The sequence below is a fragment of the Caretta caretta genome, chromosome 3 (genome assembly GCF_965140235.1).
Source record: "Caretta caretta isolate rCarCar2 chromosome 3, rCarCar1.hap1, whole genome shotgun sequence".
NCBI lineage: Eukaryota > Metazoa > Chordata > Testudines > Cheloniidae > Caretta > Caretta caretta.
In genome coordinates this window covers 66,600,906-66,618,094 of record NC_134208.1, presented here as the reverse complement: position 1 = coordinate 66,618,094, position 17,189 = coordinate 66,600,906, and the positions used below count along the sequence as shown (strand labels likewise).

Below are 17,189 nucleotides of genomic sequence, written 5' to 3'. Positions count from 1 at the left end.
AATAAACACTCATTGACTTCCTTGGGGGATGTATGCAGAGAATGATTGCGGGGTTAGGTCTTAATGTATCGTGTTAAAAAGAAAAACACATTCAACCTGCAAATGGGAAGAAAGATCCACTTGAACTTTTATAATTCTTAAACAGAATTAAAATGGAAAATTCCAATGACAGCTCAGGTTTGGTGGATATATTTGCTATGCGTATCATTTAAACTGAATTGGTAAAAGTTTTGCCATCACTTTCTTTTATTATCTTTACAGATCACTCGATTGAAGATTGACAGGAATCCATTTGCTAAAGGATTTAGAGATTCTGGACGTAACAGGTAAGCTTTGGAAAAATGGGTTTGTCTGCAATGACAAAATCAAATTGTTAAAGGATTTAAAGAATGGTTACCATGCACACAAAAGGGAGTTTCTGTTCTTACAGACCTTTCAAGCTTGCAAGAACTAGGTGTCCCAGTGCTAGCCCTAGAGTTATAGAATTAAACCTAAATTCTGTGGATGTAATGACAGTATACAGCCTTGAAAGTTCAGTGTTTAACTTGATTCATGTACTAATATATACTGCAGCTTATGGACATAGAACACGAAAAGAAAACTTGCACACTGTCTGAACGGTGATTCTTTTATGAATTACATTCTAAACCCTTCCACCTGAAAAAGAAAGCATGTAATTGTATTGCACATGGTGCAGTAATTTCAGTTACCACTTTGCATTTTGTTTTCTACAAGTGCCGTATTTATGAGCTGATCTTCCAGAGAAGAGAACAAACTGTGTCAGTAAAAATGTTCAGTGAATGCCTGCCAGTTTACTGAGCTTCTATTTTAGTAGAAAGGTGAAGCATTGGAGATCAATTTCGGCTCACAGCAAATCGCAGAAGAGCTCAGATTCATTTTTGGAGAGCAAATTAGTATTTTTTTAAATGGATGATGTTGGGAGAGGAGGAGATGAACATTACAGCACCTAGCACTGTGTGGGGGTACTGGTCCATGACTAGGGCTTCTAGGTGCTATGATAATACAAATAATAAATACTAATAATAGAAGGGGAGAGATCACTGATAGGAATCCATTACAAAGTATCTTAGACTTTCACACTGAGCACTTGGATTAAGAGTCTTCCTGATTGGAAATAATTGGCCAAACTCAGCCCTGGGACAAAATAGGCACCACTCCATTGGCAGAAGGGAGTTGTGCCTGAATATGCCAGTTGCGAACTTATGTTTGCAGTGTTGTTGTAGCCGTGTTGGTCCCTGGATATTAGAGAGACAAGGTGGGTGAGATACTATCTTTTATTGGACTAACTTCTGTGGGTGAGAGCGACAGAGCTCTTCTTCAGGTCTGGGAAAGCTTTGGTGAACTTAGTCCTTTATTTTAGAATTGAGTAAACAACTAACTTCCAGATAGAGTTAGTTAAGGAAGAAGCAAATTAAATTTGCTGAATATGCTACATATTTAACAAGAGAGAGAAAGTCACCCTATGTGCCTCTGAACTCCTTCAATGACCATCTGATGGTATATTTGATATATCTTTAGCACCAGCACTATTCTTGGGGCTGTCAAATATCCAAAAGTAAATAATCCCTGCACAGAAGCCTTTGGAGAAAATCCTCACACCACTGCAGTCAATAGCAAAACTCCTACTGACTTCATTGGGGCCAGATTTCATGCTTTATGTTCCAGCAGACACCCTCAGAAGATGGGATGCACTTTGAAATCCAAAGGTGGGGATAAGTTAGAGACCAGTCTTGCAACTGGGTATGGATGGATAGAGCTCCATTGACTTTCCTCACGTTCTGTGTGATTGCAGGGGCCCAACCACACAGATCCTGTTTCAGGATTGGGACCTGCTTGTTTTTGTTTTTGTTTTAAATTAAATTAATTAAATGCTGTTTGTGTGGACGTTGAATGAAAAGTGTGATTCAGAACAAGGAGAGCATGATGGAATTCCACTGAAGAGGGCCTCTGTGCAAATGGTTTTGTTCTGCTTTTAAATACAAATCTAAATGCCCTTTTGTTGCAATAAGGATGTTTATTGTAGAAGGGGCCAGATCGTCAGCTGCTACAAATTGAGGTAGCTCCATTGAAATCAATAGTCCTGTGCTGGTTTACACGCACTAAGGACATGGCCAAATACATTTGGGAATGTGCTTCATATTTTTAATTCTTTTTGCAGCAAGTTTTTTATTCTTTGAAGAATCTAAATGTAAAGGCTTTATTTTCCACAGCCTTCTACAGCATGTCTTTTACGAAAGCATGATAGTCTGTACCGAAAGTTAAAAATACCGTGGTGTCATTGCATTCTCCTTTTGGATGCATTTTAATTGTCTATTGTGCTGCAATAACTTTGCCTTGTAACACTACATAAAACAATTCTGTTTAATTAAAAATATTCCCTTTCAGGTCATTTACAGTCTCACAGGCTGCTTTATAAAGATCAGTAGCCTTGCCCTTTAAAAGCACCCTCTGTACTTTTGCAAAGTGAACCAGAATTTATGTGCTGAGAGTCGTTTCATTCTTCAGTTAGGCCTTAGGTTTGACCCTATAAAAATCTTTTACTCAGGAAGGTACCAAAATTTCTTTTCTTTAAATACTTCAGGAAAAACATAACTGTTTTGTTAAATAAACTTGGCCATTTAATAGCATAAATTAGGGTGGTGATAAAAAGTGGAAATTGTTCGACGGCATCTTGTATAAATTATCGCCTTGGCTACTCTCCTCCAGGAGGTGGCTTTTATCTCCACTTTAACTAGAAGTGAAAAGTCACCATTACTGCAGAAAATGAAGGCTATGTTTTAGTCCAGGTTCAGCTAATAAATACTTTATAACTGTTTCCTGCAACATATCTGTGATCCTGCTGGAACTGCAGTGTGGAAAAAGCAATATCAGAAGAGAATGTGGATGGTCTCAAATCGGACCATTTGCATATTTTCATTTTACAGAGTGTTGCTGTTCAAAGGCAAGCATTTGTTTGTGGTATGTGCTCGATATCGACACTTAACAAGCCTTATGAGTTTAGCACTCAAAACTAGCAGCCAAATTATACTGGTGTGCTGACATTGTAGCTTTGTTTGTGAATTTGTGGCACAAAAAGCATGACCTGTATATAGGTATACCTGTATATTTGTATAAGATCAAATTGATTTATATAAATGTATGTGGCACATCCAGTGAGTTGAGTGGTTAGTCAATTATTTCTATTTGTCATTCAAAAGCTTGTAAAGGCTGAGAGAAAACTCTTGAAGCTATTTTCTAAAGATATTTTTAATCCAATAGCGCCCAGTAACAGGCTCAAAAAGAGTAGCATATCCATGAGTCATGCATCTTGTATGCACAATTTTCTAAGGCAAGGAGAGTGTTGAATCACATTTTAACAGAAGTTGTTTTATGGATCACTTTCCTTCTAAAATGTGAGATGGCAGATCATCCTTCAGGCAATCAGATTGATGTGGAAAAGTCCTATTAGGGAATTATTAAAGGTACTGCTAGCAGTTTTTTAAAGTGATTTAGCAGCTGGAAACAAGAAGAGCCAGCACCATGGGACCAGCCAGCTCTCTGCGACCACCAGCACGTTCACTGCAGATCACTGGTGGTCCATGGACCAGAGTCTGAGAAACATTGTTCTAAAAATATTTTTTTTCCTGAAACATACAGTGTGTGTGAGACTGAGTGATGAACTAGCTACAAAAAGTGACAAACCAAAAACAGATCATTCTTTTCACATAGTGGTGTTTTTGTTCTATTTAGAATGGGACTGGAAGCTTTAGTGGAGTCCTATGCATTCTGGAGACCTTCACTGAGGACACTTACATTTGAAGATATACCTGGGATCCCCAAACAAGGTAATAATCTTATTTGTAGTCCTGAAAAAACAAAATGTCTAAAGATAAAATTGTGCTACCACTCCTTATGAAAAACTTAGATTTGTGTATCACCTACAGAAAAACTAAGTTAACTCCAGATGCAGATGATAGGTTTTTTATTTCCAGAGATAGAAATAAACTAATTTAACCAGGTTTGCAGTGAACAGGACAAAAGAGATCTATTATTGTAGCTTCTAAAACCCGGTATAGAATGTTTCAGTAAATTCACTATTCTACAATGTTATGCCAGTAATCATAAAAAGGGCGTCGGATACTATTACTGACATAGCTATGTATTAACTTGAACATTCCCCCAGTACTTAATTTGCTTTTCACCAAGGATTAAGCCTTTGAAACTCTCAAATCCATTAATCCAGACTAATATGTATATTACTAAGCACAGAAAACCTAACCAACCTCCCCTCCCGCCCCCCCAAAATTAACAACAATTACAACAAGCTTTCATTAAGCAGGAACTGAAGTTGGGAATATTTTAAGAAGTGGGGGAGCCCTAAGAGAAGTGTTGAAGGTCTCTCAAGTAAACTCACAAATGTTAGCCAGAAATTTCAAAATAAAGACTACACTTAAAATAAATATGGAAGTGCATAGTAAAGATCACCCAAACTACCGTAATTTTGCTCCATTCCACTTTGTCTCTTGTGCACCTGTTACCTCTTACTTGTAAAATGGAGATATTCGGGTGACGGACTCTTGCTAAATGAGGTTTTCATAGACTCTAAAGGCTGTATTTTGTGGCTATCTACTTTGGGTCTATGCAATAAGTGTCTATGCTATGCACGTCTTCCCACTTACTCTGATGTTTTGCTGCATGTGTTGTCAGTCTTTTGGTCCAGCCCTTCTGAGGTTTGTAGCTGTATATCTTGCAGTATCATGACATTTGCATTTGAATTTCCATATGTCTGGAGAATTGTCCTGAGAATGGTGCCCTTTGAAGAAAAGAAGTAGAAAGCTGACTGTTTCCAATAATTGCATAAGGGTGTTAATTTAAAATTTGGCAGGAGTAGCTTGTGATCGGCAGTATAAGGGAGGGTACTTCTGTTTAAATGCTGCTGCAGTGGACGTTTAATTTTTCTTACGGAGTAAGGTTATCAAGTTAAGTCAGTTCTTGGTTTTAATGCCACTAATGTGGCTGAAGATGTGAGTTATTAAGGACAGGATGGTCTCTTGGTCTTGGCCGTTCTTGGGCAGAGATGCAGGGGCAGAGTTCGTTTATAGGTGACTTTCACCATGTATTTCCAGACTCTCTCTTTCGTGTGGTTTTAGTTTTCTTTAAAAAAGTGTGGGTGGGCTGGGAGCGGGTGTTGAAGTATCTCATAGATATTGGCAAATTTAACACTAACTTTCCTTTGGAGAAACTCCTTAGATTCTGAAAAACATAAGAACTGCTCAGCAAGGCGTCCCTGTGGGGTTTGCAAACTGCCTAGAGACTCCAGCAGACTTTGCAAAGAGCTAGAGACTGCCTCTCTCCATGTGGCTTTCTCTGGCCGGCTGTGTAGGCCACACCCCTTTTTATGGTTTCCTGCCTCCCCCTTCCCCCATAGTGGGGAGAGCTATGTGGAGGAGGGGGCACATAAAGTGGAACTTCTTGGGCAGAGGCAGATCACTCTCTGGGCCTGGGTCCCCTCTCCACCCCAAACCATCTCTCTGTGGGTTCAAGTGTACGTGTCATCCCTCCCCACCCAAACCAGATCTCTTTTGCTGCTTTCAATGCCTCCCCACCCATGCCAGGTGCTTGCCTGACTGCAATCATGCCCCCTGGCCCCAACCTTTGTGGTAGTCTCATTCACATCAAGAAGCTTTAATAAATCCTCAGAGCCTATAGTATACATAGAAACCACTTTTAATAACTAGCCTCTTTCCTCCTCCACCTTCTAATAAAACACAAAAGCAGTCCTGGGCTCCAATCCTTGCCCTGGCCAAACACAAAACTGGAGTTTCTGTGCCAAGCCATTTTGAGTTACAAAAAGCCAAAAAAGGCCAGGAGAGTGTTCAAGAAGTGAAATCATCTTCCTTTTTAAAAAAAATCGTCGGATTTCCAAAACACAGAGCTTTACTTGCCTCAAACTTTCCAGAGTAGCTCTACGCCAACATAATATCATACGTGTGAAACTTCAGACATGTTGGCTGAGTTCTGGCAAGGCTAGTTGTATGTGTGTGTGAGCAAGAGAGAGAGAGAGAAGGCTTGACATAGAAAGCTGACTTCATACTATGGAGATACTTCAGTACATAAGCCCCCAAAGGCAGTTTGTGCTGCTTGCTTACCAGGCTGAGCTATCCAGGAGGCAGATCAACCCTACCTATTTACTTTTAAGTAACAGTGCTGTTTTGAGAGCAGGGCGCTCATATCAATAAACTTCCTGCTTCCTACACATGACTACTCATAGTTCAAGTTCCTCTTCTCTCCCCTTCTTTGGTGGTCACACGGGCTGTGGAAGTTACAATTTTTGTTCACAGATGGTGAGAATGGAAGCTAGGTTTCTGGCGACATTTTAGCTCTAATATACCCAGTGATGAGCTGCCAAAATCTTAACAACCGGTTCCTTCCTTACCCCACGTGGGGGTCGTGGCCCATCCCCACCCCACGGGGACTCCTGCCCCATCCACCCCTGTCCCTTGACTGCCCTCAGAACTGGGAAGGAGGGTGTCGTGGGCCACCATAGTGGGTGCCCACCCCGCCCCTAAGAGCCTGAGGGACCTGCTGGGGGGCAGGTGGGGAGTCCTGGCGGTGCTTACCTCCCAGGAAGCATCCGGCAGGTCCCTCTGGCTCCTAGGGGCGGGGGAGCGTAGCTGGGGGGGAGCAGGGGGAGTGGCCACTCCCCACACTGATCACATCAAAAGTGGGGCCTTAGGTGCCAACTCTGTGGGTGCTCCGGGGCTGGAGCACCCAAGGGGAAAATTTGGTGGGTGCAGAGCACCCACCGGCAGCTCCCCGCACCCGGCCCCAGCTCACCTCACCTCCGCTCCACCTCCTCCGCTGAATGCGCTGCCCCGCTCTGCTTCTCCGCCCCCCTCCCCCGGCTTCCCGCAAATCAGCTGTTTGTGCGGGAAGCCGGGGAGGGCTGAGAAGCAGGCAGCCGCTTCCTGCTCAGGCCCACCGAGGTGGAGGTGAGCTGGGGCGGGAAGCGGTTCCCCTGCGACCCCCTCTCCCCCAGGTTTACCTGCTGCGGTGCGGGCAGCCTTCTTGCGCCCCCCACCCCCCCGCCCCAGATCACCTCCGCTCCACCTCCACCTCCCTGGGCCTGAGCGCGAAGCTGCCGCTTGCTTCTCAGCTCTCCCAGGCTTCCCGAACGAACAGCTGATTTGCGGGAAGCTGGGGGGGTGCAGAGAAGCAGAGCGGGGTGGCGCATTCAGGGGAGGAGGCGGAAGCGGAGCGGAGGTGAGCTGGGGCGGGGCGGGGAGCTGCTGGTGGGTGCTCTGCACCCATCAAATTTTCCCCGTGGGTGCTCCAGTCCCAGAGTACCCACGGAGTCGGCGCCTAAGGTGCCACTTTTGGCTGGTTGTTAAACTTAGAAGCCCTTTTAGAACCAGTTCTCCCTCATGGGACAACCGGTTCTAAAGGGGCGTCTAAATTTAACAACCGGTTCTAGCGAACCGGTGAGAACGGGCTCCAGCTCACCCCTGAATATACCTCTCAGTCTCCTTGCCTGGTAGCTCCACTACAGAGCTGAGACTTATCCTTTTGCTGAATGGTATCCTGACTGTTAGACCTTGTCTCCACATTGTGGGCACAGTGACACAGGCTGAGAGAGTTGGGATTGTGAGCGTCTCATAGTGGCTGGTGGTAGCCGATGCAGTGGGCTGTGGGCAGAACAAGAGGCAGACTCCTATCCTCTGTAGATCAGGCACAGAGAGGAATGTGTAACACACACTGAGCCCGAGGTTATAAATGCACTCCAAAGGGCAGGCTGGTTATAAATAATCCAGGGCAAACTCTTCTAGGGTTCATCATTTTGACTTAAGATACATTCTGAGTTGAAATTTACAACACCATAGCCTAGGCCCTGACAATTTGTTTCCAGTGTCTACTGAAATAACTGTAAACTGTGCGACAGGAGAACAAATCTGGATGTAACCTTGGGTGTATGCAGGGTTGCACAGTCCCAACTTGTATTCCGTATTTAGTTTGTGTATTTTGAAGGGATAATATTTGTAACATTTATCAAAAATCTTTGTACCAAACTGATCGCATTTAATACCAGGAGAGTGCAGGTTTTAATTGATGATCAAACACCGTCTAAGATGTTAACCTTTTCGGTATGCTATTTATGTTTTAAAATTCTCTTCCAGGAAATGCGGGCTCCTCTACTTTACTCCAGGGACCTGGCAATGGAGTTCCATCTACCCACCCTCACCTCTTACCTGGGTCCCCTTGCTCTTCTCCTGCCTTCCACCTGGGTCCCAACACTAGCCAGCTCTGTAGCCTTGCTCCAGCTGACTATACGGCTTGTGCCCGCTCAGGCTTAACCCTTAACAGATACAGCACTTCTCTTGCTGAAACCTACAACAGGCTCACAAACCAAACCAGTGAGACCTTTGCACCCCCAAGGACTCCCTCTTATGTGGGTGTGTCAAGTAGCACAACTGTGAACATGTCCATGACGGGCAATGACGGTGATGCATTCAGCTGCCCACAAACCGGTTTATCTATGCAGATATCAGGGATGTCTCCACAGCTTCAGTACATCATGCCATCCCCATCAAGCAATGCCTTCACCACTAATCAAACCCACCAAGGCTCTTACAATACGTTTAGACTACACAGTCCCTGTGCTTTATATGGATATAACTTTTCCACATCCCCCAAACTGGCTGCCAGTCCTGAGAAAATTGTTTCTTCCCAAGGAAGTTTCTTGGGGTCCTCACCAAGTGGAACCATGACTGATCGGCAGATGTTACCCCCTGTGGAAGGAGTTCACTTACTTAGCAGTGGGGGGCAGCAGAATTTCTTTGACTCTAGGACCCTAGGAAGCTTAACACTGTCATCATCTCAAGTGTCTGCACATATGGTTTGATGAAGCTTCTTAAGGAAAAGTACAGTATGTTTGGTATCTACGATGTACTTCTCTTGGAATACGAAAGGACACAATGTAGCTTGTAAAATGTATATATAATATGAGAGGAAGTTTCGCTGAATTGTTTGACTTGCTTGTGGCCAGATTGTTTTCTGGTTTGAGTTCTGTGGAGTTTGTTGTGGCACAGTCCATTTAGTTTTCTGGGATAGTACACTTAGTTGTATTACACATTGGAACATATGCAACAAATTAAGCAGGACTTCCTCCCCTTTCGCCCTCCCCCTTTCTTACCCCTTTAAAGAGTGAAATGACACTTGGGTCTGAATTAGACAATACAAACAAAACACATTTCCTGCAGAACTAGCAAATTTCCCTGCAGTGTTCATCCAGTGCTGAGCTGATGCAGCAAACACATAGTACAATGTTCTTCTCTGTTATAAGAGATACAATAGTTATTTGGACTTCAAGTGTTAAACATGCAGAGTCCAGTCTAAAATAGGGGGATAGCTATGGATTATCTACAAAGTAAATGGAAAGAATAGCATTCCTTCTCATGCTATGCTGTTTCTAGCCTGTCAGTGACATGGCATTCTTATTAGGATATTTCAGTGTTAGTCCAGATTCACCTGATGTTGTCACATCATTGAAAAAACATAGTGCAAATCCAAATTGTGGTGATAAGAGTAATTTAAAACAAGCAGTGGAAAGATCAACTTGTCTTATTCCTCTGTGCAGAGCGAATTTTTGGGGAGATTCATTTTTGTCAAGGGGAAAGACTTGATACACTTTTTCCATAAATGTTTTCTATTGAAATTTTCAATTTTAAATTGTTTTGCTGGAGAATAGAATATTCTTTGATTGTTTAAAAAGAAAATGCAGGTTTAAGTCTTTTAAAATGTTGCCCATTGAGTTAAGTTAACAGGCTGAGAAATTCCATTATCAATTTTACCCTTCTTGTGGGCAAATTTACTGCCCGCCCTAGAATCCTAACAAAAGAGTTGTCTGTGCTGGTACTTAGGCCCAAGTTAAACAGGTGACCAAAATTCTTCCCTCAGATATATGGGGAGTAGAATGCAGTGGGAGAAGATGCCCATGTAACCAGGAGGAATTTGGATTAGGATGGCTATAGACAACTTCTATAGTACTGTGCTTAAGGTTTTAAGTATGGCACCTACAGCCTATTATTTCCATCCCAGTGGGAGTCTTGGTTCCACTTGGTTTCTTTCTTGTTCTTTTCTGTCACTACTGCTTTGTTTCTCACTCTTCTCCATGGAGTTTAAACAGTTCACTTCCTTTAGTTGCTTTTAGCTGGTCAGTAAGTACAGATGCTCCCCAACTTACGCAATTGTTCCGTTCCAGAACACCTTGTGTAACTCGAATTTTACGGAGATCGGAAATGTATACCCGACCATTATGCAAAAAAAAAACCCAAAACCAAAAACTCCTATTTCTAGCTTATGGAACTTTTTCCCTAAGTGCGGATTTGCGTAAGTCAGGTCTTGTGTAACCCGGAGAGCGTTTGTACAGAGATCTAAATCAATTCCTAGCAAGGTTCCCATGGTTCACAGTGAAATGAGGTACTTTTATGCCACAAAAGGAAGATTACTGGCAAACTTCTGCCCTTAGTTACACCAGTGCATCCTATTTGCGATCAATATGGTCGCTCAGCTGCACGTTTGGAGATGTATTCTGATCTACACACCTGTCAGATTTTAGATCTTACCAACTATGTAAAAGATTTTAATCTTTAAAGATTGGAGGCCTCATTCTTTTTACACTAAGCCTCCTATGCTACCACTTGGGTAGTATAAAGACAACTTAAAACGAGTGCAAAGGTAATGTAAAGACTTTTTATAGCCAGAGCAGTGTACAGTGACATAGTGCAAATGAAAACAAAGCCCTTAGTAGTATGGTTTTAGATTTCAACAAAAGTAGTTCATTGCATTTCTCAGGGCCACTGTCTGTTTTGTAGCAAACAATAACTTAGCTGCTTACATTTTAAGAAATACTCATTATAGCTAATATGTTTTCATTGGGGATGTGGGGTAAGGGGAGGAAAAATAATCTCTCCCTTCCGCCTCCTCCCCCCAACATCAGGGAGGCGTAGGATGTTTGCCTGGGAGTGAGGGGTCCTGAGTTCAAGGTCTTCCTTAGCTACAGACATTCTGTGTAACAGTGGGCAAGTCACTTAGGGCCAGACTTTGAAAGGTATTTAGGTGCCTAATGGGATTTTCAAAAGCATCTTGCACCTACAGGTGCTTCTGAAAATCCCATTAGGCACCTAAATAGCTTTCAAAATCCAGCCCTTAGCCTCTCTGTGCCACAGTTTCCCATCTGTAAAATGGGATAATAGCACTTTCCTACCTCACAGGCGTGTTGTGAGGAGAAATACATTAAAGACTGTGAGGCACTCAGATACTACAGTAATGGGGGGGGGGCATGTAAGTACCTTAGATAGATTGTGGAGGTTGGTGTCAGCCCATCTTTAGCTTTGGAATTCAACTTATCCGTGTCCTTTCAGACAGATCCCCTAATGAAGAGTACCAGCAGTACAATGTGTTCTTTTTTCTACTTCCCGTCCATGCTTTGTCTTTAAAGTTCATACTAAATAAGGAAATACAGCTTTGTAAAATGCCTTTAAATTACATTTGGCAAGGGCCAGATCTTCAACAAGTGCCAAGTCAATGGAGCTATGACAATTTAATTTTCAAGATACTTGTGTCGGCAATCCCTATCCTAACAAAAGATTTGAAAGCCTGCCATTATGCAAAGCTTTAAATGGCTGTAATGCTCTCTGTACTTTATGTTTGGAAGGGATAAGCGGGAGAATTCTCCATACAGTGTGTGCCATCTTAATGGGGTTGTGGGGAGGAGGGGCTGGTGTGTGAAATCCTGCAAGCCCTTACTTGGGGAAATGCCTGTATAAGGACTGCAGGAGTGTGTGTGTGTGAGAGCAGAGATAATATTTGCATTGCAGTGTAGTGTGTATGTGCGTGCACATGCGTGCAAATGTGTGGAGATAGTATTTGCATTGTAATTTGAGAATTTTTCAGTACCATTTACTGGTTGCTTTTTCTTCAAGTTATTTTTAATCTTATAATCTCACAATATTGCTTGAAACATTTCTTCCTTAAACTTCAGTTCATATTGTAAATAGTTATTGGTGTGTCATGCCAAAGACTAGCTTTTTATCAATATAGTAAATGCTATATATGCATTATATCTATAATTATATATCTGTATTTTATGAAAATGTCACAGAAATTATATTAAAATGTGTATCTAAAAATTTTTATTAGATTTGGAAACTTAAGGGTTGGGGGTTGTCCACAACTTCAACAAAAACAAAGGCACTTACCATAGGGTGCACAGACTTATACAAGTTTGGGAGCATTCAACTAGCAGAGATTTCTTGTGTGTTTAAATTTAACTAGCTGCTGGAGAGCCCCCTTGTCATGTGAAGGTGAAGGCCATGACAAATGTTGAGCACATGAAGATTCTAATAGTGATGGCAGAACAGCGAGGTTTTTATTTTGGAACACAAGAATGAGTGGCTTGCAAGGCTGACTAGCTAGTGACAGACCCCTGTTAATGCGACATACCTGAACGGATTCCAAAAGATGTGGTGATGGGATGACCTCAGCCTCTCTTTATCAACCAAATCTAGGAAATTAACACTTGCCTGCTACCAAGTGCTTCAGTGAGAGCTTTAGTACCCTGCAGAATTTCTCTTCATGCTCTCACTTTGGCCACAATGTTTGCTTTGCATATTCTAAATGCCAAAATACGTTGATTTCAAAGTCTTTAAGAATGAACATAATCAAATGGTTGTACCATGCTGCTAATCAACAGGCATGCAAACAAACACATCTGAAAATACTTTTGTGCATGGTGGTGCCATTTTTGTACCACATGGGTAATCAATGCAAAGGGGATACAAAATGCTACCAAATCAAAATTGTGATGTTTTATACACACTTGGGCACTGTTGCAAATGACTTCACAAGATACAAGATGAAACAGAATCAGACCTGAAGAATTCAGTCATAAGTGGACCAGATCTGGCCATACATGGATGGAAAACAAGTAATGATTATAGTAAAAATATTTCCTCTATAAGAACTGCAGAACCAGTCCCCATGTTTTAGAATTTATCAACTCGGAGGAGGAAGGAGTAGCTCTAATCTCATGATACTGGAGGTAGTTCCAGTAAAGATATACTTTGAGCAGTTCATCAGTGGAAATGCTTTTCATCACTAGAAGGAGCCTTGAGATTTCATAACCATATTAAAGTTTTCATGTAAATATAGTGGACCTAATTGCTCCTTATATTGCAGGAGTGTGGTGGTTTTTTTAAATGCTGCAGAGTAACTTTCTTTACTAATTTATGTAGCAACTTAAACATAAAAAGAATTTGTCACTGTGCTCTTCTGAATATTCCCTCAAACTTTTATAACATAATTATTCAGGTTTAGTTTAAAGTCCAAGTGTGGGTTTCAATTAAGTGTAATTGCGAGAATTGCTAGTTTTTTAGACAACCTTTTAAACTTCATTGACAAAATGTATTAGCTTGCCAGCTGGGCTCTGAATTTATTCACATGAAGGCTCAGGTACTATATTTGTCTATATATGTGTCACAAAGTTGACTATATGGTAATTTATTTAATCTGTTCAGTGCTAGATCAACATACATGTCCTGCTTTGTTTTCAGGCACATTAATCAGCTAATGCAAGTAATTCAAAACATTATCATTCCAAAGAGATGACATACTCTTTTAACAAGTGTTCATTGAGGCTGTCATTGAGTGACTGGTGAATAAAATCGCCACAGCTTGGTTTAAATACTTTTTACCAGTGTTATTAAACAAATGAGAAGGAAAACCCATTAACCAGCCAGAATAAAATCTTATGTGGTCAGCTTTTGTTCACACTTAGGTACAGAAGTGCCTTTAAAAAGAGCTAGGATAGAATGGTCCTGTGGACTCTGGATCAACTTAAATTCTCCTAACGTGCCATTTCCTTGCAAGAAGATTTAGGTCTAGATGAGGGATGTCTTCAAGCCATGCTGAAAGTGAAGCCAGTGCTCTCTTGAGCTGAGGGAGAAGACTCTAGGCCTTAGTATAAAAATAAGTTTCTAGCTCTTCCCTTGTAAAGATAGTGGGGTAACATGTAAACTCAGGTTGAAAGCTTGTCACTGATCAAAGGTTAGTCACAGCTCCCTCCCATCCATCAGTCCTTTGAGATTTGGGAAGACATCAGATCAAGTTCACAGCTGTTGGGGTCAGAACTTCCCAGGCTACTACAGATGATGCTGAAATAAGCTTCCTATCAGCTAATAGCCTGCAGCTGAGCCAGCTACTGCTCTGAACAGCTAGCATGACCTTTGGCCACAAAGAGTAGTCGTGTAGTTTAGGGGCCTAAACAAGGAGTAATCTTTTGAAAAGTGCGTAAGTCCCAGATCCACAAAAATATTCAGGCTCCTAACTTCCATTGAAATCAATGTATGCTGTTTTGCTCTAGCCGTGTTGGTCCCAAGATATTAGAGACAAGGTGGGTGAGGTAATATCTTTTATTGGACCAACTCCTCTGGGTCAGAGAGACAAGCTTTCAAGCTTACACAGACTTGAAGAGGAGCTCTGTGTAAGCTTGAATGCTTGTCTCTCTCACCAACAGAAAGAGCTCCAAAGATATTACCTTGCCTTGCTACTGAAATCAGTGGAAGTTAGGAGCCTAAATCGTTTTTTTTTTTGGACCTGGACCTGAAGTTCCATTATCTTCAAATGAAATTTAGCCTCCTAGGTGCTAAGTCACTTGATAAAATCAGATTTAGGCTCCTAAGGGTAGGTGTTGGATGGGCATTAAGTTTCTAAATACCGTTGTGACTTCCACCCCTAAGTCATTTACTCACTTTTGAAAAATTTATCCAGGTTGAATCCCATCTCTGGGGATTTTCAAAGTTGAGTACCTAAAATGAAGCACTTCAGTGCTTCACTGTATACACTGAACACTTGAAAAATGCTGGCCTTAGTCTATTTGTACTTCATTTTGAATTTCTGTGGAGGGGAGGCAATACCTACCACACAAAGGGATTACAGCCAGTAAGTAGCCAATATCTGCGAAATGGGTGCCATCCGACAGTCCACTAGAATGCACACAAAAAGTTCCAGTGGTTGCTCAACCCAGGTGAGTTTTTCCCGAGCTGACTTTCTTTACCGGTTAGAAATGATGCATCGGCTTTAACGCAGACACCTGGGTGTCACTTCTGCAGCAGGAGGCTGCTGGAAGAATGGGGGCAGGCAGGCAAATAGGGCCAAAGGACCCTAGCGTACACATTTTTTTAAAGTGATTATTTCTTGTGTGGTGGTACCCATGATTTGTAGTCACTGTCCAAATATATGTCACAGTCCCTCCCTCTGAGGAGCCCACAAGCCAAAATGATAAGCAACAACCACGGATGGTTGAGAGGGATAAAACAGGACCAAAGAGTTCCTGCAAGTAACTTACTTTATCTCCTGGACAGACTGTTTGACTGGGGTGCTGTGGTATAGGAACAAGGCTAAGCTTATGCATGTGAGGTGAAATCCCGGCATTTGGTCATTGACTTCATTGACTTCCAGTCATTTTTTAGGGGGCACCACAGCTGGTAAACCAAAATCATGCCCCTTTCTTCCATTAAGTGCTTTTCGTCGTGCGACAGGTATGGTTGTATTGCATTCAGCTGGCGCGCTCTTTTGACCAGAATTGGGGTGCAGTGCTTCTTACATGGATGCTATGCACAGTTTACACAGCCAAATTTTTAAAAAAGCTTACATGTGCAGGTTTCAAACCGGAATGTAGCTCACACTGAAATAAGAATAGACTATCCACAGACTAGCCAGCGGATGCTGCGCTCACAGCTCATTCCAGAGATTTTTTCTGAGATTTTCACTACTTTTTTTTTTTAAGGAGAAAAGTTTTTAAAAAAAGGCATTTTTTTTCTGTTCTTAAGGCAGTCTTTTCCACTAGCCTAATGGGAAAAAAACCCTATCCCCATTACAGTGCATAATACATTTCTCACGAAGAAAAATCTCTCCGTTGACCTCTATAAGTCTAAGGACTAAAAGGAAGCAGGACCAGTGCAAGGATATTTTGCACCCTAGGCGAAACTTCCACCTTGCTCCCCGCACATTGGTTCATTGAGGGGCAAATCCCAATGAGCCTTTATAGACCCCAGGGGCCAGCCGTGCCCAGGGGCTGCTCCCCAGACCACGTTCCCCCCTCCCCACCTCCTGAACTTGGAGGGTGTTATTAATATAAGCTATATGTTATCAGTGCTATAATGTTTTTATGTTACCTATAATGTTTATACTGTTACCATGAACATTATTTAAAAACATTATTTTTTATAAAAAGGAATTGGGGTGTTAGGAAGAGATGTGGGTCCGTTAGCGAGCTCTGATTTATGAAGCGGCTTGCAGAATGAATGGCAATTATTTGGTAAGTTAGTCACCAGAACACTTGCAGTGATCTAGAATTTAGTACACTTTTTAAATCTATTTTGTAGATCTATTAAAGATATTGTTAGTAATGGATGGCTCTGAATGGAAAAAGTCACATCCAGATGTATCTCCAAACTTCCCCACAGTTCAAGGGTGTTAAGGTATAGAGGTTTGGTTCATCCCATTATACAGACAAGCTCCTTTTATAGCTGGCCAGAGCTGTGAAGTCTGGACCCTGATCTGAACTCTTCCAGTGGCTGATGAGTGTTCCAATTTGCAGTTATGGTTTGGCTCTTTCGTTATTTCTTGTAGCACACTGTGTCATTCACATCTGCTTTCCACCGACAGCTAGATAGAAATTCTGATGTCTTGTTTTAGACCGTTTTGGGGGTTAAACTATGCACAGTCACCCCTTCTAAAGTGCACTATTCGTGCATTCCATATGAAGCAGGAGCAGCAGCAGTTTACAGGTCTCTAAGTTAACAATTCCCAAAGTGTAGTCTAAAGGCTTATGGTGACTCACCACGGAGCGCTTGTTGATGGGTCAGAGAGAGCTGGCAGGTCACATGGTCCTGGCGTACCTGGTGGTTTCCTGCGATTAAGTTGCATTAAAATAAACTACAAATACATTTCTAATCCTACATTCCCATGTAAGCAATTGCTGTAGCTGCCCACAGAGATATTATATGATTGTGAATGCGAGGGAGATGGTCTGCACAGTCACACATGGGAGGGGAGGTAGTCCATGAGGCACTCTCTAAGATATGGTCCACATTATGAAAAAGTTTCAGAATCCCTGCCAAGGATGTTGT

At 42.0% G+C, this 17,189-nt stretch overlaps 1 protein-coding gene across 1 annotated transcript in view; it reads left to right on the top strand.

The window, feature by feature from the left end:
• Nucleotides 1-13,741, top strand: part of TBX18 (T-box transcription factor 18) — a 32,198-nt gene extending 18,457 nt beyond the window's left edge. Inside the window, exons 6-8 of the mRNA XM_048845100.2 lie at nt 262-326; nt 3,751-3,845; nt 8,175-13,741. Of these exons, the coding sequence (XP_048701057.2) occupies nt 262-326; nt 3,751-3,845; nt 8,175-8,899 (885 nt within the window). The 3' untranslated portion in view covers nt 8,900-13,741. The remainder of the gene's footprint in view (nt 1-261; nt 327-3,750; nt 3,846-8,174) is intronic.
• Nucleotides 13,742-17,189: the final 3,448 nt, after the last annotated feature.